General features: G+C 48.0%; 1 protein-coding gene across 2 annotated transcripts in view; it reads left to right on the forward strand.

The window, feature by feature from the left end:
* The window catches only part of PTPN14 (protein tyrosine phosphatase non-receptor type 14), a 193379-nt gene that overhangs the window by 165926 nt on the left and 1580 nt on the right, over positions 1-25873 (forward strand). For both annotated transcript variants that reach the window (XM_047751746.1, XM_047751747.1), the window contains exons 14-19: positions 394-537; positions 1698-1916; positions 5717-5845; positions 8778-9012; positions 13627-13790; positions 18939-21002. In XM_047751746.1, the coding sequence (XP_047607702.1) occupies positions 394-537; positions 1698-1916; positions 5717-5845; positions 8778-9012; positions 13627-13790; positions 18939-19067 (1020 nt within the window). In that variant the 3' untranslated portion in view covers positions 19068-21002. The remainder of the gene's footprint in view (positions 1-393; positions 538-1697; positions 1917-5716; positions 5846-8777; positions 9013-13626; positions 13791-18938; positions 21003-25873) is intronic.

A 25873-nucleotide genomic window follows, 5' to 3' on the forward strand; every position in this document is an offset into this window, starting at 1 on the left:
TTTTAACCCTTTCCTCTGCATGAAAGGTCCATCATTGTGATGAGGTTTGAAACCGTTTCTCTTTCCCTTGTCTCATCTTCAGCCTTCATCTTCCTCAAGTGTCTCACTCGTGCATTGTTTTTCTGTGAGCCCCGTGGCAGGGTGTGTTTGTAGGGAGTCTTTGCTCTTGTTTGTTTGTGTGTTTGTTCCTTCCATCATTTTAAAATAAAAGCTCAGGAGGCCTGGAGGAGCCGTGGGAAGAACGGGGTGGGAAGGCGGTGTTTGAATGTGCCCCGCTAATGGTGATTGTCTGCATTCCTTGGCTGGGGAGTTGCAGATTTGGGGAGATTAAAACACATTCCAGCATTCTCCTGCTATTACAAACAATGAAAACATGCCTTTTCTTGCCGCAAGAATCTAGAGAAGCAGAAGATGGCAGGCCTGGAGGCGCAGAAGAGGCCACTGATGTTGGCAGCGTTGAACGGACTCTCAGTTGCTCGGGGCTCGGGGAGGGAAGAGAGCCGCGTTGATGCCGCTCGCGTTCCCATGGACGAGAGGGTAAGCGCTGGGCTCGTCAAACACGTGACTCATTCTCTGGGGTCTTTGGATTCCAGCACTCTCTCCTTGTTCAGACATGCCGGCACCAAGGTTTCTCTGACGGATTCATTCTTCACGTTGAAGGTGAGTGAGACCTGGTCTGTGCTGCACGAAATTGACCCTTTTCCAACATCTCATGGTTTTTTGGTCAGGTTGGGTCAGTGACACCACCTGAAGAGCCCTGCCCCTAACGAGCTGTGTGGCCTTGGTCCAGTCACTCAATTTCTCTGGGCCTCTTTCTTTTTCTCGCAAAACTATTGCTGTAGCTCTCCATTGCTGTGCTCTCTGGGTGGGGGCAGGGGGACAAATACCCTTTATTGGGGTGATTCTTTTTTGATTATTTTGCACACGCATTTATAGGATTCTTTTATGGCCCTTTACACGGCTATAACATATGGCTGATATATAATCGTTAGGGTAATGCACTGTGAGAACTTGGGTTTTGGAAAGCAAACAGAGGTTGCGTGGTAGTCTTCCTTCAGAGGAAGAAACGTGTTCCTTTAGCTCTTGAAATTGCTGTCAGGTTAAGAAACAGGTTGTGTAAATTTAATAGAGCGTGGACAAGATGAGGTTGTCAGTTTTTGCCAGCATATATGAAGTATCAGAATGCTCTCAGAGCCAGAAGGGTCTTTAAGAGGGATCGTCTCCTCCGATTAAAACCGTGTTATTGTAATCACTCACTTGGCCTGGGGAGTAGGGGGAGAGGGGGCATCTAATCCTTAGACCTGGGGAACTGTGGGCCAGTGTATCTTAAAATTTAGCGGAGTGAAAATAGTTATGTCGGTGGCGAAAAGGATGTTTGGATAATGATTCACCGTCTCCTTATCGCTGGACCTTTAAACAGAGATGCTCATTTAAAGAAACACTAGTTTTGAGTTTTAGCTCTTGCCTGGTCTTGCAGACGTGTTCTGTTTAAGGGATGAAGGCGAAGGTGGTTGCTGTTGGACCAGAGAAACTAGCCCTGTGGTGAACAATGAGCCCACATGGTCAAGCCTTCGTTGTACATCCTGAAACTCCGTAACACACACTTTCCCTGGCAATATTTTAAGGAATCTGGGGGGGTTTCGTCCGAGGCTTGGGCTAAGGCCACTCGGAGAGCTGAAGACCAGTTTCTGTTGCAGTTCAGAACCCTGAAGAAGAAGCTGGACGAGGGGATGGTGTTCACAGAGTACGAGCAAATTCCCAAGAAAAAGGCCAACGGCGTTTTCAGCACCGCGGCTCTACCGGAAAACGCGGAGCGCAGCCGAATCCGAGAGGTCGTCCCCTACGAGGAGAACCGCGTGGAACTAATACCAACCAAAGAGAACAGCACAGGCTACATCAACGCCTCCCACATCAAGGTGAGGAGGCGGGCCTGTTGGCCAGGCTGGTTACGGATGGCCGGGCTGACGCTTAAAATGCAGGGAGGAGAAAAGCCTACCGCCCGCCCCTGTGCATCCTGCCTTGTCCCCAAATCCCAAGGGAGGGTCCTGTGCTTTTCTTAGTCAGTGGCAAGGCCGGGCCGTGCCGCTCCTGCAGAGAGGAAGAAGCCTGGTGGCTTTGGGGAAGACATCAGGTCAGCCATTTCTGCAGCTTGCTTTGTTTACAGAGGATTTAACCTTTTCTTCTCTCTGTGCATGGTAACTGTCCCTAAAACTCACAGGTGGGAGTTCCCGTCGTGGCGCAGTGCAGTGGTCAACGAATCTGACTAGGAACCATGGGGTTGTGGGTTTGATCCCTGGCCTTGCTCAGTGGGTTCAGGATCCGGCGTTGCCGTGAGCTATGGTATAGGTTGCAGACACGGCTCGGATCCCAAGTTGCTGTGGCTCTGGCGTAGGCCGGAGGCTACAGCTCTGATTCGACCCCTAGCCTGGAAACCTCCATATGCCGCGGAAGCGGCCCAAGAAAATGGCAAAAAGACAAAAAACAAAAAACAGAACAACTCACAAGTAAAGCTGAGGCTTGTCCCTCTCGGTTTGTAATTTGCAGACAGTGGAGGCCTTGGAAGTCACAGGCATTGTATTTCTGTCACTGGCATTTTGGGGATGTTCTAAGCCACAGAAACGTAACCATTTCTCCCTTATAATGTTACCAGTTGGGCATTTTACAGCTCAAGTCCCAAATTTGCATGACGTTTAGAAGCGCAGGCTTATGTAAACATAGACCATAAAGGTGCAGCTGCTAATGAATCATGCAATGTTTGCCTCATTATTCAGTGCACTGGGGTCATTACACTTTTGTTACTATTTCAGACACCCTAAAGCTTCCTGTCTTGGTCTTTCATAGACCATCAGTCGTCAGCTTAGCTTCCCTTCAGGTAGAATTTAGGGTTGTGGATACAGTGTACATGCAGGGGTCTCCTAAATGGCTTACCTTCCTCAGGGCCCCTAATAGCAGAACAGCTTTGTTGGGAATGTCACCAGGTGCTGTGACCTCTGAAGTAGAGGAATTATTCATATATTAAGGTGCAAGCAGTTGTTACAGGATTTTTTTCAACAATACAATGTTGATATCAGTAGTCTGTTAGGATCCGTAACCTTAGAATCCTACCTCTGGCCTCACCCAGCATCAGTTCCTTCCTTCTTTGGACTTTTCAGCTGTAGCTGACTTACAGGTAGGTTCCTTTGAGCCTCTAAAATACAGCCAGATGTCTGGCTTGTGTGATCACTTCTCACAGATTTGGTGCAGAATATGGAAAATGTACCATGGTTGGGTGTATGGTTTTTGTTCACAGAGCCTACAGAACCACATTTATTTTTTTAAGCCTCAGAAAGTCCCGTCGGAAGGAGCAGGATGGCACCACTGTCACGGGTCGTGATGTGTATTTTTCTCTTATATCTGAGAATGAGAACTAAAACAATAAACACTGAGCCCCAGGAAACTTCGAAGGAAACTGACCGTGGTGCGTTTCCTGGGCTTAGTTTAGATGACGAAACAAGGACCAAAATAATGTCCTCCAACGAAGAGGCAGATCACACAGCTGCTTCTTGCTGGAGTGTCTGCAAAAATCTTCCACAGCTATAAATAAACGATCTTCTTCCTTTGGCCAAATCGCCGCCCCCATTTTCCATCTGCTCTCTGGAAAAAGCTGTCACTCCGTGTGCGCGGTACCCACGGGTGTGTTAGCAGACATGTCCCTTCCTCCACATTCGCCAGGGTCCACATTTCATCCTGTGGATCCAGATTAGACAGGAGTGCACTTAATAGACCCAGAGAGCTTGCAAGAACTTGTCCTCGTGTTTTTGGAATAGGGCTGTATATCTCGCCAATGTTTTCTCCCTGGGTTCCAAGCAGCCGTTAACACAGAACAGAGATTTATTTGCTCCAGAGGTAGAATCACATCTGCGAAATCTACCTCGGTAGCATTGGCAGTGGTGTTTTTAATGCCGTTTTTAATATCCTCCTGTCAATACTTGGAATATGCTGAAAAGCCCCAGGCAGCAGCATGCTCTGGAAGTATTTATGGTTCCTATATGTTGGGTGCCAGGGAGGCGAATGTTTAAAATCACAATTCCACAGATAAGCCAAACTCCTAGCCAGCCAACAAATATATGAATGTTATCTCCCACCAGTACTTGGAAAATGGGTTTCGCTTGCCAGCTTTGACCTAAACATGTCTTGTGTAATGAGACAATAACTGACATTGTTTTTGTTCAAATCAAGTTAGTATATTGTTTCATAAAATAAATGAGGGGAAAAGTTCCGACCAGCGAACACTTCATTACCCCTAGAACTGTCTAGAGTAAGGGAGCCTGCTTGGCAATGTCCAGGCACAAGAATGGAGGGAAACCTGGAAAGAATCCCTCCAAAGGCCACCTTGTCATCCTGATTGCACGACCTTCAGCATGTGGGACACAACTTATCAGGGAGTCTCTGCTGTGGCTATTTATAGCTACAGAGTTATCCTTCCAGGATCACCCTGAGATGCATGGGGTAATGATTTTATCCAAAATCCTCTTAGGACGCCAGAGTTCCCCTGGACACTGTGGGGCTGCACGGGGGGAAGGTAATGATAAAATAGCGTAGACCATCGGCTTACGTGCCTTCGTCATGCCTCTCCTGGATGTGGCATTCACAGAGTGGCAGGTACAGCAGAGATTTAGGACACACACATATCAGGGCAGTGATAGAAAGACATTACTCCCAAAGGGGTGTTATTCCATAGTAGACATTTTCAAGGATGCCATGGTGTATCGTTCTCAAACTGTGAACCACACTGTGGTAGTTGGGTGTGAAATCAATTTAGCAGTCAGGAGCAGTTTGGGTTTTGCTGTCTTTTGTTTTGTTTGTTATTCATTCATTCATTTATTCATTCATTTATTTATTTTTGTCTTTTGTCTTTTTAGGGCCGCACCCGCAGCATATGGAGGTTCCCAGGCTATGAGGTCTAATCGGAGCTATGGCTGCCGGCCTACACCAGAGCCACAGCAACGCGGGATCCCAGCCGCGTCTGCAACCTACACCACAGCTCACGGCAACACCGGATCCTTAACCCCCTGAGCAAGACCAGGGATTGAACCCGTGACCTCCTGGTTGCTAATTGATTCATTTCCGCTGTGCCACAATAGGAACTCCTGTTTTGTTTTTTAATGGAATAGACTAGAAAAAAGAGAAAAGAATGGCAATTATCAATACATTGCACATTGGAAACATAACTTACTTCTGTAACAAATTGTTAGGTTGTACACACACATATGCATGTAATATGGTGTATGTAGATGTGTGTGTGTTGTTGTTGTTGTTGTTGTTGTTGTTGTTGTTGTTGTTGTTGTTGTTGTTGTTTGGGCCAGTGGCTTGATGTGGGATCTCAGTTCCCAGACCAGGGATTGAACCTGGGCCTTAGAGGTGAAATCCCTGAATCCTAACCATTACACCACGAGGCAACTCCCACATATATATGTTTTTTGGTGTGCACTCGTTTGCACATAATTACTGTGGGTTTCAGACCAAAAATGATGAGATATATTTTAATAAACTTAAGTGGCAAAAAGTATAAGAATGTGTCACTAGCCATCATGGTCTCAGGCTTCTTAGTGATAACACATTTGGTCTAAAAAAACTACTATCTGAGGTTTTTAGGTGGATGCAAAAGGACCCAGGGTCAGCAAGTAAGTCTGTCCTGGATTTGGGGTTATTCACCAGTGCTTTCCTTGGTTTCCAGGTGGTGGTTGGTGGGGCAGAATGGCACTACATCGCCACTCAGGGGCCCCTGCCACACACATGCCATGACTTCTGGCAGATGGTGTGGGAACAGGGAGCCAACGTGATCGCCATGGTCACCGCGGAGGAGGTAAGGGGAATGGCCGCACAGCCATCTGTCCCTGGGGAGGGGGGGGGTGGCCAAAAGATGGGCTTTGTGTCAACGGCTTTGCTGTCCCCTCCTTCCTGCGCCACTGTTTCTCCGCAAACCCTCTTCTCTCTGACCTGCCTCTTTTTTCGTTCCTTCCATATAGCTTTGTTTTTTTCTCCAAAGGTAATTGATTGTTGTGTCCCATTTTCATCCAGCTTTTAAGGCTTTTCCTTGGATCACCATGAGCTAAAGCCAAACAAGTAAACAAACACACAAAAACGAACCAGCTATCAGTTCAGCCAGCTCACTTGTATATGCCAAACAAAGCACTGATCTTTGCACTGGAGTTCGAGAACTTTGGGTGGCTCTGGATAATCCGGCATGTATGCCCAGGCACGGCCAGCTCACATGCCATCCTGCTTATCAGCTGAAAAGAGACCAGAAGTGGTTGTTCCTGTAGAAGCCTCTATTCTCTGGGGAGAGGAGGGAAAAAAATCTTTTTCTTCCTTTGCCAAGTCAAACATAAATTTTCGCTGGTAACTAGAGAACTCTCTGTGGTGTTACAAAAACTGGCATATACAACCAGTCATCCTAGCAATTTGCTTGGAGTTTGCTGTCTTTAGGAGAAGTTTTGTGTTTCTTCTCTTGTCAGGTTTTTTTTGTTTGTTTTGTTTTTTGTTTTTTGTTTTTTTTTTTAGATTTTAACCACTTCCTTTTGTTTTTTTCATTAAATTTTATTTTCCTTTATGGCTGCACCTGTGGCATATGGAAATTCCCAGGCCAGGGGTCATATTAGAGCTACATCTGTGACCTACGCTGCAGCTTGTGGCAATGCCAGATCCTGAGTGAGCCCAGGGATCAAACCCACCTCCTCATGGACTGTGTCAGGTTCTTAACCCACTGAGCCACAACAGGAACTCCTTTCATTAAATTTTAACCTATGTTTTAAAGTCATTTAAGGGACAAGCTTCATCCTTCTTTTAAATCATACTGATAGTACTGCATACCTGTTTCCTAACAATTTTTAAAGGGTAGGGAATAGAAAGAAGTGAAAAAAAGCAATCTTCCTTTTATGGACTATTCTGAACAGGTGCTTTCCAGAACAATCCATCAGAAGGTAGTGGTGAGAGGACTTGGGGCTCTATAGAGCCCATTATACTTATCTAGGCTGATTTTCTATCCCACCTTCCCACAGAGAGTAAATGCTGCTTAAAAATCCTAGTTTTCTGGAGTTCCTGTTGCGGCCCAGCATAACAAACCCGATTAGTATCCATGAGGATGTGGGTTTGATCCCTGGCACTGCTCAGTGGGTTAAGGATATGGCATTGCCATGAGCTGTGGGGTAGGTCATAGGTCTGGCTCAGATCTGGTGTTGCTCTGATATAGGCGGCAGCTATAGTTCCAGTTTAACCCCTAGCCTGAGAACTTCCATATGCCAGGGGTGCAGCCCTAAAAAGCAAAGCAAAACAAAACAAAACTCAGTTTTCTTACTTTATTGAATTGCATCCGTGGAAGAGATGCATTCAACTTAATACAGTGTACCTACATCTGCGCTGCCCCCAGGGGTGTGGTGGTAAACACAACAGGCCCAATCCTTGTCCCCAGAGAGCCTGCATCTTAGAGGGATTTACAGTGCAAAGCGAAGAAATAAAGGCAGCTCAGAGACGGCTAAGTGCTGTGGGGAAAATGGAGCCAGGCAATGGGATGGAGGGGTGGGGGGGGGGGTTACTTCAGCTGAGATGGCAGCCCAGGGCCCTCTGAGGAGGCTGCATATGAGCTGAAACCTGCATGACAAGAAGGGGCCAGGCTTTGGCACACAAAGTCCAGCGATCTGGGAGGCAGCTGAGGCTTCCAGTCTCTTGAAATCTGTGATTGATTTCGATACTCAGCAGTGGCATAGATTAAAGGCCTAAGATAAACCTGCTTTTCCCAGGATTACTAAATAAAAGAGGCAGGGGGGCTTCTAACTTAAGAAGACTCCGTTCAACCAGAAGACTCAGGGAAGATTCCTTGTGTCACCCAAAGATGTGTCGCTTTGTGTGTGTGAGTGGGTCAGCTGGCGGGGCGCCTCTGGAGAGCAAGCCCCCACCCCAGCCCTTGCCACCCACTCCCCCAGCTCTGTGCCCTCCGCTCTTGTCTCCACCTGAGTCCTTGTCTCCACCTGTGTCCTGCCCTGAGCCCTCTTCTAAGCCACCATCGCTCCACCCGCACTCCCACTCCTGTAATCGCAAAATCACAGAGGATCCCGTTTTGTAAATGGTCAAGCATGCATATCCTCAGAAAAGATTATCAAATCGAGGGAGCGAGGAAGGGGGCCTGGCCAGTTTCCTTCTGCCTCAGTTGTCAGTGGAACTAAAACAACGAGTGAGGCTGAAAAACGTGAGACTGACACTAGGTGATGGAGACCGTGTCCGTGGTCCGTGGGGTGTAACGGAGGGAGCCCAGGGCTGACGGTGGAGAAGGAGAAGTGGGACCTAGAATGATGACCAGGATCTGTCACTCTTCTGTTTAAGGTCACTTTGTCACCTTCCTGTGGCTTCCCACTGTCCATGACCTGAAATCCCAACCCCGTACTGTGGAGCAGCAGGAGGCCCCTCTGACCCCCTCTCGGCCATTCACGCTGAGGACCGTTCTGTTTTGTGAACACCCTAGCTTGTTCCTGCCTCTGTCCTTTGTGCTGGCTCTTCTTTCTGTCATGCACTTGCAGCCCTGTTGTGAGTCTTTAAAGTTTTCCATTGACATAACTGTGTGGTAAATCTTATTATTGGGCTTGGGTAAAATGCAAAGGATCTACTGTGATAGATGCTGCCCGATGCTCCTGAGTCAGTGACTTAGAAGCCATTTGCATCTTTTGCTGTCCTCAGACTTTAATAGGAAGAGGCTAAGAGCTTCCCCTGACTCATGTCCGATTTTGCTTCTGTGTGTGATTCAGGAAGGCGGACGAACCAAGAGCCACCGATACTGGCCCAAGCTGGGTTCCAAGCATAGCTCAGCCACCTATGGCAAGTTCAAGGTCACCACAAAGTTCCGAACAGATTCTGGTTGCTATGCAACCACAGGCTTGAAGGTCAAGCACCTCTTGTCCGGGCAGGAGAGGACGGTGTGGCATTTGCAATACACTGACTGGCCAGATCACGGCTGCCCAGAGGATGTCCAAGGATTTTTGTGTAAGTTTTTTCTTCCCGGTTGGGATTTTTACCAGCAGGATCAATGGTCTTATCAGTTGGAAGTGAAATGGAAAGAGAGGAAACTTTCTCTTAAGTGGCAAAAGTATCGTAACATTGAAGTATATAACAAAGGCTACTACGTAGCACTTATCATATTCTCGTTACTTTTATGCCAATAAGCTAAAACTATAGTAAACTAATTGGTTCTCCTTTGATATAGACCTTTAGCTAATCATTAATACATAACTAGTCTGGTACATGTCACACATCTGAACCTTGAAAACATTATACTAAATAAAATACCAGACACAAAAGGACAAATATTGTGTAAGTCTACTTAAATATGAGTTACCCAAAATAGGCAACTTGATAACAATATAACGTATAATAGAGGTTACCAGGCGCTAAGTGGGAGGGGAATAGGAAGTTCTTGTTTGATGGATGCAAAGTTCTGTTTGGGACCGCGAAGAAGTCCTAGACCTGGACAGTGATGATGGTTGTGCAATAGCATGATATACGTAACGCCACTGTGCACTTAATGTATACTTCATGTGATGTACACTTGTCAAATGATTAAAACGGTAAATTTTATCTTATGTATATTTTACCGCAAGAAAAAACACAGAGCAATCAAGTAAAAAAAGATGTCTCATGGACACATATTTCAGAAGCCCCGTATTTACTATAGAGTAAATCCCAATCAGTAATTTTTCGTACCCATGATTAAAGATACAAAGAATTATTGCAGTTGGTTGGTAGTGTTCGAAACGGTCATTTTTTGATTCATGAATGCATACGTAGTTTTTCAGGATATCATCAGCTTAGAAACTAACTCACCCAAATCGTATGCAGTACTGTATCTGGACAACTGCAAACTGTGTGTGTGCCTACCACGTGCTGGGCACTGAGTCAGGCGCTTCAAACTTGGAAATGAAACACTCTTAGTCTTCAAGGCACGTCGCCAGGGGAAGGCAGGCCAGTGATCACAGTCCAGGGGTGAGATCCGATGCTGCGGTCAGTCTGCCCCCCACCCCCCCTTCCTTTCCACAGTCTTCCTGAAACATCCTGCACTTGTGGAAAACCCCATTCCTTCCTGAGCCAGCTAAAAAGATGACCCAAGGGTTCCCTGCACACTGATTATGCCTGCTCTGTTGTTGACTCACCCACTGGCAAGAGAGCTTGACCCCCGCAGCGGGAGGATGTTAGAGAAAGATTTTATTTTGAGTAGGGAGGGGAGGGGGGAGGAGAGAGAGCGCACAGGTTTTCAAGTACCCGAAAGTACCATTTCATACGTTCCGAGAGAGATTTCGATGCAGACTTACTCACCAGCACAGGTGTTTCTTTTCCCACTAAAGTGATGATGGTCCTTGAGGAGCTGGACACTGAAAATAAGAAAGATGATTGGGAGTTCCCATCGTGAATCTGACTAGGAACCGTGAGGTTGCGGGTTCAATCCCGGGCCTCGCTCACTGGGTTAAGGATCCGGCGTTGTCGTGAGCTGTGTGGTGTAGGTTGCAGATGCGGCTTGGATCTGGTGTTGCTGTGACTGTGGTGTAGGCCGGCGGCTGCAGCTCTGATTCGGCCCCTAGCCTGGGAACTTCCATATGCCGCGGGTGCGGCCCCAAAAAGCCAGAAAAAAAAAAGAAAGAAAGATGATTGGAATCAAAGGATCTAGAGCAAGATCTTGAGTGGGTTAGTGGTTGGCCTGAGGTCAGTTACCTGTAGCTCAAAATATTAGTAAGGAGCACAGTGATGTCTGCAGAACTTTCTTTCCTGATAACAGTTTTCTTTTTATTCCTTTCTGGTCATCTGTTGCTCATTGCTTTATGAGAGGCAAGATTCAGAAAATGAAAACAAAAGTAGATCCATTATAACACAACATTGTAAATCAACTCTACTTGAATAAAAAAAATTTAAAAAGTAGGTTTGTTTAATGATTGATTAACAGCTTTGATGAAAGATTGAGTTCGGGGAGTTCTCGTCGTGGCTCAGTGGTTACAAATCCAACTAGGAACCATGAGGTTGCAGGTTCGATCCCTGGCCTTGCTCAGAGGGTTGAGGATCTGGCGTTGCCGTGAGCTGTGGTGTAGGTCGCAGACGCCGCTCGGATCCCGAGTTGCTATGGCTCCGGCATAGGCTGGGGGCTACAGCTCCAATTCGACCCCTAGCCTGGGACCCTCCATATGCCGCGGGAGGGGAGCGGCCCAAGAAATGGCAAAAAGACCAAAAAAAAGAAAAGAAAGAAAGATTTAGTTTACAAAATGGTTTAACTTTTTTTTTTTTTTGCTTTTTTTAGGGCCACTCACGGCATATGGAGGGTCCCAGGCTAGGGGTCGAATCAGAGCTACAGCTGCCATCCTATGCCACAGCCTCAGCAACACAGGATCTGAGCTGTGTCTGTGACCTACACCACAGCTCACGACAACGCCAGATCCTTAACCCAGTGAACGAGGCCAGGGATCGAACCCGCAACCTCATGGTTCCTAGTCAGATTTATTTCTGCTGCACCACAACAGGAACTCCAAAATGGTTAAAAATATATTCAAAATTTTTAAATCAGAACCATTTTGAGGCCAGGCCAATCTAAGTTACTGAAATATGTAGAAAATATTTTTAAACAGTATAAATTTATTAATTTATATTTCTAAGAAACTCAGGTCCAGTGTGCTGGGCAGGGTCTTAGAAATGTTGGCTCTCTAGCTTTTTAAGAGTTTTAGAAGATTTTTGCCCGTGTTTAGCTTAGATTACCTGATGCACAAGAACTGGGTCAAACTGTCCTCCAGCCTCCAGAAGTCTTCACTGACTTACAGCTTAAGGAATTTTATTAATATGATTGCTGGAGAAGGCATCCATTTAAATCCAGTCTCTGTGTGTCTTAGGAAATTCCATTTGATGGTGGCATCTGCTTTACTGACCAATATTCCTTTTATTTATTTATTTTATTTTTTGTCTTTCTTGCCATTTCTTGGGCCGCTGCCACAGCATATGGAGGTTCCCAGGCTAGGGGTCGAATTGGAGCTGGAACCCCAGGGCCTGCTCCACAGCCACAGCAACATGGGATCCGAGCCGCGTCTGCGACTTATACCACAGCTCACGGCAAGGCTGGATCCTCAACCCACTGAGCAGGGCTGGGGACCGAACCCGCAACCTCATGGTTCCTAGTCGGATTTGTTAACCACTGCGTTACGACGGGAACTCCCCAGTCAATATTCCTTTTAAATTGTCTTAAATTTAGCACAAGAAAAACTTTGTCTCTTGTGTATGAACATTGCCTGGTGTCTGAGAATGTCATGTCTTTTGCCCTTTGATCAGAAGCTGAAGGGAATTCCATGCTTGGTATTCAGCTTATGTCTGGTACCAAGAGCAGCCGCTTTATCTGGTCACTTCAGAGTGCCTTCCCTCTTTTGTTTCGTTCCATCTCATTTTACGTCATTGGTGATGGTGGTAAACGTTTATTTGTGTAAACGACCTCAGATTACTAATTAACTAAGCTTATAAAGGAAGATAGGAGTTCCTATTCGTTGTATGTAAATGATTTGAATGCAGTGTTTTTTCTTCAGCAGTTTGAGCTTCCGTCCTCATTTTGTTTTCCCCTCCTGCATAGGGGTGAGATTTTCTGAGTATTAAGAATTTTCAAATCTGCTTCTCTGAACCATCTATCTTCTGTAAAATCTCAATTACTAATTGACTTTTTCTGGTTCTTGAACTATTTGAGGATTACATGTATATACTCGTCTTTTTTTTCCATGATCATGAAAAAAAAAAATCTTCAGGACGTGTATTGAGTAATCTTTCATTTGTGCCCAGTGGAGGAGTGAACAGTGCCCTGCACAGCCCTGCGGGACCAGGCAGATGTTGCAAAGGAACGGAGGTGGCAGGACATTTCCACCCGAAACATATGTTACCCCAAAGAGAGGGGGGTTATCTTGAGCTACTCACATAACCACATGGGATTCAAGCTACAAAAACCAGCCCTCCCCCCCTCCCAGGTCTATTTAAAAATCTAAAAATACAGTCAAGGAGTTCCCTGGTGGCTCGGTGAATTAAGGACCCGGTGGTGTCACTGCTGAAGCTTGAGGGTTTAATCCCCGGCCGGGGAACTTCCACCTGCCATGGGCATGGCCAAAAATAAAAATAAAAATGGAGTCAAGCCTCGGTTGACATTCACTCATTCAGTGAGGGGAGGAAGAAAGGGCAGATGGACACTCTTCCTACCAGAAATTGGCTCTGACAGGCGGGCGTTTCAAGGGGACTGAGCTGGTGTTCTGATCCCAGTCTGTTAATAGTAGGAATTGCTGCAAGTAATGTCGAGAATCATCTGCTTGGGGGACTTTGGGATTTGCAGAGGGGAAAACAGAATTTAATTTTTAAAAAAAGAACTATTTAATTTAAAGAACAACTTCTCCCATGGACTAATTGACTCCCAGCTGGTCCTTTCTGGATCCAGGACTATACAGTGGGTACCAGCCAAATAATTAGTGTCTTGTAAGAACTGTAAATTATTGTCACTTAAAAAAAAATTCACCATCAGGGCTTTTTTTTTTTCCCCCCCTCCTCACTTATATGCAAAGCCGTGTAGGACTTCAGTGACAAGATTTGCATTTTGTCTTGCAGCCTACTTGGAGGAGATCCAGTCGGTCCGTCGCCATACCAACAGCATGCTGGAAGGCACCAAGAACCGGCACCCCCCCATCGTGGTGCACTGCAGTGCCGGGGTGGGAAGGACCGGCGTGGTCATCCTTTCCGAACTGATGATCTACTGCCTGGAGCATAATGAAGTGAGTCGTTCCGGGCTTCTGAGTCCCCCACCGGGGGCACCCCTCTACACCGTGCCCAGGCCTTCCCCCGTGCCCGTCCATTGCCAGGGCATCCTTTCCTCTCCCCCGACAAGTCCTTTCCAGACCTGTGATGCCTAGCCGTGCTCTGACTTTGACAGCCTTCCTTGTCTTTCGCCTTTCACTGCTCGGTGTAGAGCCCCAGGTAATATAGAAGAGCTGAAAGTGTAAGGAAGGAAACATTTAGTAAGTCTGAGCTTCGCAGGCATCGACTTCCAGAAGTCTGTTTTGTAGACAGTCTGGTTTTATTGTGGGTCATTTTCCATGGTCAGTTATTCCATCACATGTTGTTGGGATGTGGCATCACATGCGTCTTTCAAATCTGGGATGTTTTGGCCTCAATCCTATGTGAAGATGTGTACACTCTAAAAACGTTTTTCATTCTTCCGAGAGAGGTTTTATTTGAGAGGGCGCTGTTTGCTCTTGTCCAGCGTGGCTGCGGGGTGGAGCAGGGCTGGTGCATCATCTCGGGACACAGACTGGACGTTGGCTCTCCCTGCATAGACTCGGACTGCGGTTCAGCGGAGCCCTTTCCTGCTGTAGGTCAGGGAGTTACACGGAGGGGGCGTTGATTTTGTGGAGATGAGGCAAATGGCAAGCAAAGGCCAAAGAACAATCCTGCCTTCTATTCACATGGGGCTTTCGCGGTTTTAAATGGCTTTCACTGTTTTGGTTCTTAGTCGGGGGTCTTCATAGCTGCAAATGTCAGTGCTCCTATTTTACAGATGAGGACACTGAGGTCCAGAAACAGGGCAGTGGCTTGTCCAGTGCCAGATGGCTCTTAAGCAAATGGTGCCAGGATTTGAAGCGAGGTTTCCCCCCTGCTGACCTTACGTTATTTCCTGTCTTTTTTACTCTGCCTCCACACACCATGTGTCATTTGGTTCTAGTGCAACTTCCACATTGTACAGTTTGGAGAAGCAAAGAAAACTTCTGAAGTGGTTCGGGAGTTTTAAAATCCGGAAGTGTTACGATGCGCGTCCCTCAAAGGAATTTATATAACCGTATATACAACGTGTTTACACAACGGCCTCTGTGGTTTGAAAATCAGGTTAAATACTGCATCGCAGAGTTTGTTATATTAAAACTTCTAGGAAAACAGTAAGTGCTGAGTTCAAACCTGCTCAAAGGGTTTTTACGTTCCCTGCCTATAGAAAGCTAATTTTGGAAACTTTGAGTTGGTACCTGTGCATATTTGTGCTGCTCCAAAGTAGAAGAGGGGTTGTAGCCAAAAAGTGGCCTCTCGTTCAGACAAACAAGCAAACAGACCTTCTGTTGAAGAGCAATATGCCCTTCGGGGCGTCCATGGAGACTGCATAACAGAAATGTCATCGTCTTCTTTGAGGTTTTATCTTTCTGTCTCACATGAGATTTCTTGATCGGTTGCTTCCCTGTCCCTTCTAGGAGTCTCTCGAAGTTTCTAGTAGAGGGAACAGCTTGCCGCTAAGTCTCAGACCCCCTTGGTGCTGGGAGGATGGACTCAGACACAGCGGACTCTGGCTCGTGTGGCTCGAGCGTATCCAAGCTCCAGTGGGGGGGCACCGAGGGGCCCCCAGGGGAGGAAGAAGGGCCTTGTCATCCCCTCCCCACGAAGGGCTCTTCTCCTCCCCCCCAGGCGCTTTCTCCGCCAAACTCCCCTCCTCTCCTCATTCCTCCTGTGCTGCCTCTCTGCTCCCCTCCCTCCTTTTCAACTTGAGAGGCTGTGCTGCGCTTCTTGTCTGACACGAAGGCTCGCTCGCTCTGTTCTGAGAGCTCTTTGGAGACCCATCAAAGGCTGAGCCTCAGGAAGGCGATGACATGAAGGCTCATTGATCACCAGATGTTCTCCTGGCCCCGTGGAAGAGAAACAACACATGTCAGAGCCGGCGTGGTGCAGACAGAGGCCTCTGGCCACCAGGGCCCTGCGTGGGCTTGGGGAGGGCTCAGGGTGATGCCATCCTCTGCGGTGTGTCCAGACAGAGCGGATTTCCTCAATGCCCAGTTGCCTGCCAGAACATTCTTTACGGGAACGTGGTCAGTCCAAAAAGGACTTCTGTTCCCATTGATTGTCAAAGATAGCGAGATGACTCATGTTTTTCACTTCCCTTCCCCGAGCACAAATATAGCCAGCCTTATCGCTCCCGTTTCCCATAATTGCTACTGGTAGATGGTTAGGGAGAAAAAAGTTCCCTACTTGTTCTGCTCCAGGCCCGGCTAGTAAAACTCAAACCCTTATAATTAGGAGAAGCGTGGAACCGTGTTTGTTTATATTTTGAACCAAAGATTTTGCTAAATCAACATGAAATTGGGTGTGCCATTTTTCTCCTGTCTAAATATTCCTGTTTTCTTTCCATGGCTTCTGGATTTTTTTTTTTCTTTTTCTAGGGCTGCACCTGCGGCACATGGAGGTTCCCAGGCTAGGGGCCGAATCGGAGCTGTAGCCGCCAGCCTACACCACAGCCACAGCAACGCAGGATCCGAGCCGCGTCTGCAACCTATACCGCAGCTCACGGCACGCCAGATCCCCAACCCACGGAGCAAGGCCAGGGATCAAACCCGCAACCCCATGGTTCCTGGTCGGATTTGTTAACCACTGTGCCACGACGGGAACTCCGCCTTCTGGATTTAAGATACGTTATGTTATTCGGAGTTCCTGTCATGGCTCAACAGTAACAAAGCTGACCCATCTCCATGAGGATGGGGGTTCGATCCCTGGCCTCACTCAGTGGGTTAAGGATCTGGAGTTGCTGTGAGCTGTGGTGTAGGCAGGCAGCTGCAGCTCCAAATCGACCCCTAGCCTGGGAACTCCCATATGCTGCAGATGTGGACCTAAAAAGACCAAAAAAAGGTACTTTATGTTTTCATCTGTAATCCAGAGAACTTTAATTTTGTCAGTGAAATGCCTTTTCTTTTTCCTGGAGCAAAGATGCTTACTGTGAGGGCAAGGAGCTGTGTGGTAGGAACTGGTGGGGCCTCTCCCCCGCTGTCCTGAGAGTGTCTCTGTGATTCATTGCTTTTGGTCACTGAGTGTTGGCTGTGACATTAGTTTGGTTTTTTTTGGGGGGGGGGGCATGTCCTTGGCGTGCAGAAATTTCCAGGCCAGAGATCAAACCCATGCCACAGCAGCAACCTGAATCACAGCAGATCCTTAACCCACTGAGCCACCAGGGAACTTTAATGCTCATACATTTTTTTCAGAAAGCACTAGTTTCATGGCTTGCAATCCTCTCTCGACCTCCTGTCCCTGATGAGTCAAGTTACTCAAAAGGTCAAGTTCTCACCAGCCAAAGAGCAAGAGGTCTTGATCTGGCTGCTTTTCTGAATTGGTTCGTCTTCCTTCATAGAGTAAGGGGGGAGGAGATATCTTCTAAGCAAGATGACAAAAGCATCGATTCCCTCCTGATTCCTTGGGTTGGGAACAGTGGACAGCAGACCCTGTGGGAGTGCATCTTCAAGGCACCTGGGACTCCCACACTGAGGACCAGGGGAATCTTAGCTTGTCTCCAAACTGGCCCCCATCAGCTAGTATGCTGTCCTTGGGACTGAGTCTTACAGGCTATTGAGATGGAAATGATGGAGGCAGAGACGGAGGGAGGCGATGGTTGTGCTGGTGATGGTGGTGGTGACAACAAGAATGAAAAATTATAATAACCACAGCTAGCCTGTATTTAGTGTTTACCGTGTGCCAGCACTGTTCCAAGAACCTTACAGCTCAAGGAGCCTTCACAGTGACCCTGTGAGAAAGGTCCTGTTCGAACCCTTATCTAACAAAGAGAAACTGAGGCACAGGCAGATGAGTTCCTAGCTCCCGTGTGGCCCTGCCTCTTGTCAAAGCCTTTGATGGGTATGAGGTAGGAAGAGCCTTGTTCTGCAGTATCTTCAGTGCTTGCCAGAGTCAAATGCTTATCATGCATTCTGTGAATTAAGTTCACCACGAGGTGCTCTGTGTTGTATATCTTGATATTAGTCACTTTGGAGTAGAGTTTAGGCACAGACCCACTCGTTGCCATCAGAAATCTATGGTCTTAGGCTGTCCCTTTTAAAATTAGGGTGTGTGTTACTTAACTCGTTCTGGAGAAGAGCAGCTAAAACAATGGCCTGTACGGTATCGTAGCTACCCATTGTTTGCAAATAGCTGACATGACTTCTGAAAGTAAAGTAAGACAACACCTAGAGCTGAGTTTTTATTATTTTCGATGCTTGCTCAGTCCTTGATAACTTCGTAGGTGTGGTTGTTTGCCTGGGTTAAGAGCCCCCAGAGCAGGGGGAAGGGTGCCAAGCCCATGATGGCATGATGGACCCTGTGGAACTTCTGGTCCAGCCGGTCCTGGAGGATGGAAGTGAAACGAGGGAGGGGACATCAGGCACTGTGACCCATCACATTAATTCCTTTCTGTATGAGATTCTCAAAGAGTTATACTTCGGCAATCTCATTGAATGCCCAAGATATTATTAAAGGTTTCCCTGCAAATGTGACTGGTGTCCAGCGATTGTGCTTTGATGTTTTCAAGGTTTACGTAAACTATCTCACTAGGTTATGCCCGTGATCCTGTGAGGGAGCAAGATGGGTGTGAGTGTTCTTAGGTCATTACAATTAATGAGACAGTGAGGAGACTTTATAAAGAGCTAATGTGGGCCAGCCCCTGTGCTGAGCGCTTTGCATGAATGGCTTCATTTGATCCTCCGAGGTGGGTCCTGTCCTGTCTGTCACCCCTTGTTATTGCTGGGGCAATCTCGCTACCTTGGCCAAGGTCATATTGCCATTGGAGCAAAGCATCCAGAAAATAATGTGTCAGATGAAGAAACAAAGACCCAAGTTGGCTTAAATCCTGCCATGGGGCTGTGGTAGCATTGAAAGTACCAGCTAGGTTTAGCTCCGGCCTCTGTGTTTCTTTCACATTCTGGTCTGTATTTAAAATATCACACCAGGGGAGTAGGATGACCAGCTTCCGGCGTTGCTGGTACCCTCCTGGGTTGGGATGACCTGGAGGGGGGCGTTGGCTTTCTCCTGAACCTCCCCAGGGCCAGTGAGTGAATGCTTCCTGGGCGAGGGAATGATGAAGGACCCGAGGGAAGGTCCCCATCTCAGAATCTCCTCCTCTTTTCTTGCAGAAGGTGGACGTACCCATGATGCTGAGGCTCCTCAGGGAGCAAAGAATGTTCATGATCCAGACCATCGCTCAGTACAAGTTTGTCTACCAGGTCCTCATCCAGTTCCTCCAGAACTCCAGACTCATTTAACCGCCCCCTTCAGCTCCTGGAAGAGGGACCCAGCTCCGTCCTGCAGATGGGGACAACACCTCCAGACAACATCTGCTCCCCCAAGCCGGGTGCAGATGGCCGGAGCAGGCAAGCCACTGGCTCCCTGAAGACGGGGGCCAGGATCATTCACCAACATCATGTATTATTTTATATGCGATAATTTATTTCCCACCCACCCCCCTCTCTGGGAGTAACTTTTGTGAATCATGGTAATGCAGTTTTCACAAGAATATAGTACTTCTCATTTGAACCACATCTTGACTGATCTGCAGTGTAATAGGTCAGTAGGCAGGATGCCTGGTGGATCCTGTCAGGGACAGAGGCCTGAGGGAACACATCTCTAGGGAAGGGGCGGCCAGATTGGTAGCCAACCCTGAAATTCGTCAGCCTGAATTGCTCACGTCCAAATCAAAGATGGCAAGAAAGTGAATTTGTCCTCAGATAGAAAGGTAGGGGCGAAGACCCTTTGCTAAAAGATAAGACGCTCTTCTCTTATAAATGGGGCCTCCCAAGGCTTGATGGACAGCTCCCTCCCTTCTTCCTCTGTGCCCTCTCCCTTAGGCGTCTCCTTTCTCCTCCCAAGCTTGAGTGGGGACAGGAGCAGCCAGGGGACATACTCCCTGTGTGATGCAGGGGCTGCCGTGACCCAGGCTCGATGAGGCCTCCATGCTGGCTCTTTGTCAAGCCCTCCTTATTCTGGGCTCCGGAGCCTGTTTCCCTGCTGGGGGCTGCTCCCTTCGTGTGTGCCGCTTGTCCCTGTTCGCTCAGTGGACCCGAGTCTCGGGGCCTTTGGGGCCCTGGGCCAGGCCGTCTGTGCAGCTGGGCCTCTTGCCTGATTGAGAGAAGACAGTGTATCAGTGCGGGAGGGAAAAAGAGACGGGCAGGCCCTTGATACTGTTGCGTATTGAAACAGGACGTGTGTGTTGCTGAGGGTCTGAGGGCCGAGGTGCTGGGGGCTTTCTGTCCTTCCCTCCATCGCTAAGGCATGGCAGAGCTTCTAAAGCGACGCAGCTGGGAAAGCTGAGGCCCGGGTGCTCTTTGGCACTCAGGTAGCAGGAGCCACACCGACCCGACTCCTCTTGTGCGCCAGCATCCCCAGTGTTGGGTCTGCGGGAGCAGAGCCAAGCCCACTCAGGACCCCGTGGTCCGAGTCTTGGCCCACTTGCTGAAAGATGGTGGGATTTATCTCGCACAAAGGCTTCGCAGGTTTCCTTGTCTCCGCACAAGCCGCTCGGGTGAGTGGTGGTGTGGCTCCTGCCCTCCAGGGGAAGAAGTGCGGTTCTCGGTGTTGCTTTCTGCGCCCTCATCCATCACTGTCCTCCTGAATTCTGTAGCTTAGTACACGATACATCACGTTCTGCATGTTGCTCCATCTCGCTGAACTTTGGGGCATTTTTCTCCCCACTCCTGGTTTTTCTGGATGCCACTTTGTGGCTTTGTTCTTAGACGTGGCCTTGGCGGCTGTTTCATGATGCCTTTCTCCACTGCTGCCTTTCTTTTTTTTTCTTTCTGAGCTGTCAATGCAAAGAAAGAATGGCATCCAAGCAACCAAAAAGAGTGTGCCTTCGTGACTTGCACGCACCACATACCGACAGGCGGGTGTGGAAGCAGATTCCCCGGAACTACTTTGGAAGTTGAATCTCTGTGGTTGCACACCTGGCCAGGTGTTAACGGTGGCTGTGGCCTGTATTGGACTCAAAAGAATCCAGCGATGGGGAGGCCTCTTCCCGTCTACTCGAGGGTCTAAAGAATCCATCAAGGAGGAGAACTTCAACGGAGCTGCAGAGATTCTGGAATTTTGGTGTATTATCTGAGAAAGAAAACCATGTGTATGACATGTATTTTCAATGGCTCAGATCTCATAACCCTCACTCTAAAGATGCTCAGAACTCTGGACCACCAACAGGCAAAGAGGTATTTGTTTCCTTTTCACTAGAGACTTTCCATCCGGGACTGTTCTGCTGTTAGGGATATTTTAACAGTTGGTCTTTGCAGTTACTGGTTTATTGTGTGATGAGCAACGTCAGTATTTCTCTTTTGTCTCTCAGGCCGAAGCGTGGGCACTGTTCAAATGTCTCGTGTGGGCAGAGTGTAGATTAGCTTTCTCTTTGAGCTCATCACTCACAGCCCTCCTTTCAACTCATCCACCAGTTGCCACTTGGTGCTATGGGAATATTCCTGAATGCACAGAATGCAGAGAAGAAGCAGGTTCAATATCCAATTTCCCAGCCAAAGTTTATATTGAAGCTCAAAGGAAAACATTTAAAAGTTATTCCACCCATTTCGCTTTTAAAAACAAGTGCTTTTGGTCCTTCAGCCCACTTTGCATTCCTTTTCACAGCTCCAGTAAATGCCAGCATATCTCCTGGTAAATTAGCAGCAGCCATTTAAAGTCCTTTCAGTGGCATCTGCATAATAATTGCCCAGAGATGCTTTATATCTGGGAAGCAAGCCAAGGAATAAACCTTGAAGCAAAGTGTATTAAATTAGTTATCTAGTTAGAGCTTTTGGAATGAGTTCCTGATGCTGTATCAAGGCTGAAGCTGGAGCTGTCAGGGTCTGTTGCTGCAGTTTGGATGTGAGGGGAGAAAATCAAAAATGGAGCAGGGGTTTGGGGTGGGGGTGGGGGAAGATACCATCTCACAACAAAGCCATCCAGCACTTTCAGGCCTCTGGTGTTGAAGTTTTCCAGTTGAACTGTTTTGTTTCTTTCGTCCAGCCTCATTTGGATGTATTGACCCAGCGTTCAGCCTTGTTTACACTGTGGTCCCTGGACCCGGGAGAGGGGGGCGGGGAGGTGGGGGCTGGGTTTGATGTCTTCATCCTTGAGCGGAGCTGAGCCTGCTGGTAAAGCCGAACCCTGTCCTCCCTGCAGAGCCTTATGGATGCCTTGGGCTCCAAGGCGACACCTCCTCTGAGTCGCATCTACATTTATGCACCGCTTTTTCCCTGGAAAGGAAGTAAAGGAGGATTTGGCAGCACTAGGGAGGGATGTGAAACCCCGATTTTTCTCGGCAGGAGAGGGGGGTGAGTGTGTCTCCCCTCTACTGGAGGGAACGGCCAGGGTTAGGGAAGGTGGAAAACATCTCCACCTGGAATATTCTGAGTATTGCATTTCCAAGAACCCTGCATCGAGAGAATTTTACTTTTTATGCCTACAGCATTTGTGAGTGTAATTAGGCATCGTTTGTCTCTGCGTCCCTTGGCCCTCTGGTCGCTTCCTCGGTGGGCTCTGCCAGGGGAGGGCCTGCCCGCTGGCTTGCCCGGTGCTCACTTAACCTTCCTCCTGCCTACATAGCTCTTGCAGTTCACTTATGAACACCAGCGGGTCCAGTAAGTCAGCATGTTTATTCCGCTGCCTATCTTTCTTATCTCTCCCAGCTTGAAAAGGGCTGACCCGTGTGACGTTTTTCAGTATTTGGACCATATTTTATTGACAGTGGTGGAACATTCACTTGGATCAACCTAACATGTCCAGTTTTTCTCCCCCCACCCCACCCCCGCCCCCCGCCCGCATCAGTATGGCTCCCGCCGCACCCTGTGTCATCTCTCCCAGCAGGTGCCAATGCACACGAACACGGGCGTGTTCAGTGGGCAGCGTGGCTCTGTTTGTGAGCGGCCCCTCACCTCGCTTGGTGAGTGGGCTGTCTCCTGGGCTTGGAGTCACTCTTTGCCGACATGTGAGTACACTTGAGATTCTAACAGGCAGGGTGGTCATTGGCACATCGCTGTGGGGTCTTTCAGCTGCTGTCCTTTCTCTTTTTTTTCCGTTTGTTTTTTTTGGGCAGGGGGCTGCACCTTTTCCCAGGCCAGGGATTGAACCTATGCTGCAGCAGTGATGCCAGGTCCTTAACCACGAGGCCATCGGGGAACTCCAGCTGCCATCCTTTCCCAATGCTCAGTGTGTATGAGCTGGCCTCTGCCCCAGGGGTAATGGAACATGATCTGTGGGCCCAAAGGCATCTGAGTCACCAAGCAGAGTGTGCTTTTGAATCTCCTCCCTGCTCCCGTGTGGGTGTGAGGGAGAAGGCAGTGCGGTTATTGGTTTTCCCTGGGGGGAGAAGTCAGCGGGTAGGCAAATGCAGAGACCTTCCCAGAGGCGTGCCAGGGCGCTTAGACTCAAGGGGTGGGGACCAGGTCAGAGCCATATCAGTGTTCATCTACCCTTCACTCCTCCTCTGTGTTGGGAGAAACTGTCAGGGTCCTAGAGTTAGAAACTTCTAGAAGCACCAATTCCAGTCGGGCTCTTCAGGTGGCTCTTTGTGGGAGTTCGGTTTCCTCTTGTTTTACCAAAGATTCTTCTGCAACTATGTTTAGTTTTATTGCCTGTGGACTTTATCAGACACTCTTAATGATTTCTTTTTTGTGCGTGAGCAAAGTAACAACACACCTAGCACTGCTTCCAAATGGAGATATTTGGGGTTTTCCTGGAGACTGTATAGATTTTCCACTGGTCTACAGCTTTATGCGTGACAACCAGTTGGCTCTCTGGGGATGAAATAAGCCTAGTTGGTCCCTTAGGGTGGAAGTCTCTAGGATGGTAAATTATGTTTGACACGTCCCCTGAACTCAGAGCATGAAGCAGAATGATTCTCGTCTTTGCCGTGGCTTCTAAGACATTTGGTGGCAAAAGACCTCACGGATGCATCTGTTGAAAGTGACAGCGATATGCCTGAGAAAAAAGGTGCAGATGTCATCAGTCAAATTTCTGCCAACTAGGAGTTGCCTTTGTGGCTCAGTGGGTTAAGAACCCAACTTGACGTCCGTGAGGATGCGGGTCCGATCCCTGGCCTCACTCAGTGGGTTAAGGATCCAGTGTTGCAGAAAGCTGCAGTATAGGTCTGCAGCTGCACCTCCAGTTCAACCCATAGCCCAGGAACTTCCATATGCTGCAGGTGTAGCCGTAAAACAGAAAAAAAGAAAATTCTGCAAACTCACATGTGTTGCCCTGACAATCGTAGTTCTTCAGGGGGACCTGGGAAACTCCATGGCATGCTTCCTCAATACTCCACCTTTATCCTGCCTGCTCTCAGCTTTTGCATTTCCTTTAGAAACTCAGATGGCCGAGCATTCTTTTTTTATTCAGCTCACTACCTTACTTATCGTTTCCAGCTTAATCCAGCTGCACGGCTGAACTAAAAAGTTCTCTATGAAAATGTCCATGAGCCTGGCGCTGCATGTCAGGCATCAGTCGATTTCATAGGTCTGCATAATTTACTCTTGTTTGGTGCTGTAACCAGGAGGATGTGCCTCAGTTCCTACCATTCGGAGCTTTTGCTCAGCCCGCCAGCTTTAAAAGTAAATTCAAGGACGTTTCATTTTACGACAGGAGGGCAAGAGCGGAGGTGCAGCCTCCATGTGATTATCTACCTAGAAGTCACTGTTCCTTCTGCGACACTCTGAGCCATCAGGATCACTCTTTCCAAAAAATGCCATCAGCTTGCCCAGCGACGAGTTATTAAATGGAAGGAGTAGAGGTTTTAGATCAGCCCTGAACTTGCTCTCAAAAAGTGCATTAATTCAGAGTTCCCACTGTGGCAAGGTGGATTAAGAACCTGGTGTTGCCACAGCTGTGGCATAAGTGGCAGCTGCAGCTCGGGTTTGGTTCCTGGCCGGGAACTTCCATATGCCGCAGATGCAGGCCCCAAATTTAATTACTTTAAAAAGTGTATTGATTCACAAACAATTTTCTGAACTTGGGGATGTCTCTTCTATTCCCTTTCTGTAAGGCCAGAGGGATGGAAATGAGGTGACAGTGCTGCCCTGCAGAGGGATCTGTTTTACTCTTTCTCAGGGTGTTCAGCTGTGTCCTCACTGTTGCGAGAGACCTCGATGAATGCCTGGTATTGGGCTGTCTGCCTACATTCGCTGCTCAGGAAAACAGATCTGCTCCCCTTGCTTGTCTGCAGCCCTTCCTTTCCTCACAGGCTTTTCCCCCTTTCTTTTTTTCTTTTTTGGCTGTGCCTGGGACATGTCCCCCAGCCAGGGATCAAACCCACGCAGCTCTCACAGACTTATTAGCAGGTTTTGCAGAAGGTTTTGCTCATCCATGTGACCCTGGAGTCAGCAATCACAGCTCCTCGACAGTGCCCTCTCCTGGGGGGCTGCAGAGTGCAGCCCCTTCTTAGCACGCGGTATCTCTAAAAACCGGGTCGATGTCAATACTCTAAGTGCCGTTCCTTGTCTCACTCAGGGTGGCCGGGGGCACAGGCAGGACTGCTTTGTGATGTCACCCTCTTCCAAGTGCACCTCATTCACTTAGGGCTCTGCTGGCTTTTCCTTGGCTCTGTGGATCAGATCTCGGCAGCAGACCTGTTCTTTGCCTGTCCTTTCAGGGCAACCCCTGCAGCAAAACGGCTGCATCTCTCCTACATCTCTCCAAATTATGGGATTAGGAAATCTGATTTTAAAGAGCTGATCGTTTCAAAAATTAAAATCTGGCATTTATAGTAGTTGCAAGGATAAAATCTGGCAGATGGAAATAACCAGAATGAAAATAGCTAGGTGCTGTCAGCATCCAGGAGCTGGCACCTTACGCACCCTATTTTTTCCCTTGGTGATAGACACTAGGTCTCAGAACTAGAAGGGATGAAAGAAAAGTTGGATTTGATTATCAGTCCTGTTTAGAACAAAGACTGCAGCAGTACCTCATGCTTACATGTTATTTACATATCTATGTATGTATATAAGTCAAGGTGAATTTAGATGGCTCCATGGTGGCTGCATCGGGCATAATAACGTGTAGTCAGACAAATCCGTTTCTAGCTTCTTCCTGCCAACCCTGT

The sequence above is a fragment of the Phacochoerus africanus genome, chromosome 11 (assembly GCF_016906955.1).
Source record: "Phacochoerus africanus isolate WHEZ1 chromosome 11, ROS_Pafr_v1, whole genome shotgun sequence".
NCBI classification, from domain to species: domain Eukaryota; kingdom Metazoa; phylum Chordata; class Mammalia; order Artiodactyla; family Suidae; genus Phacochoerus; species Phacochoerus africanus.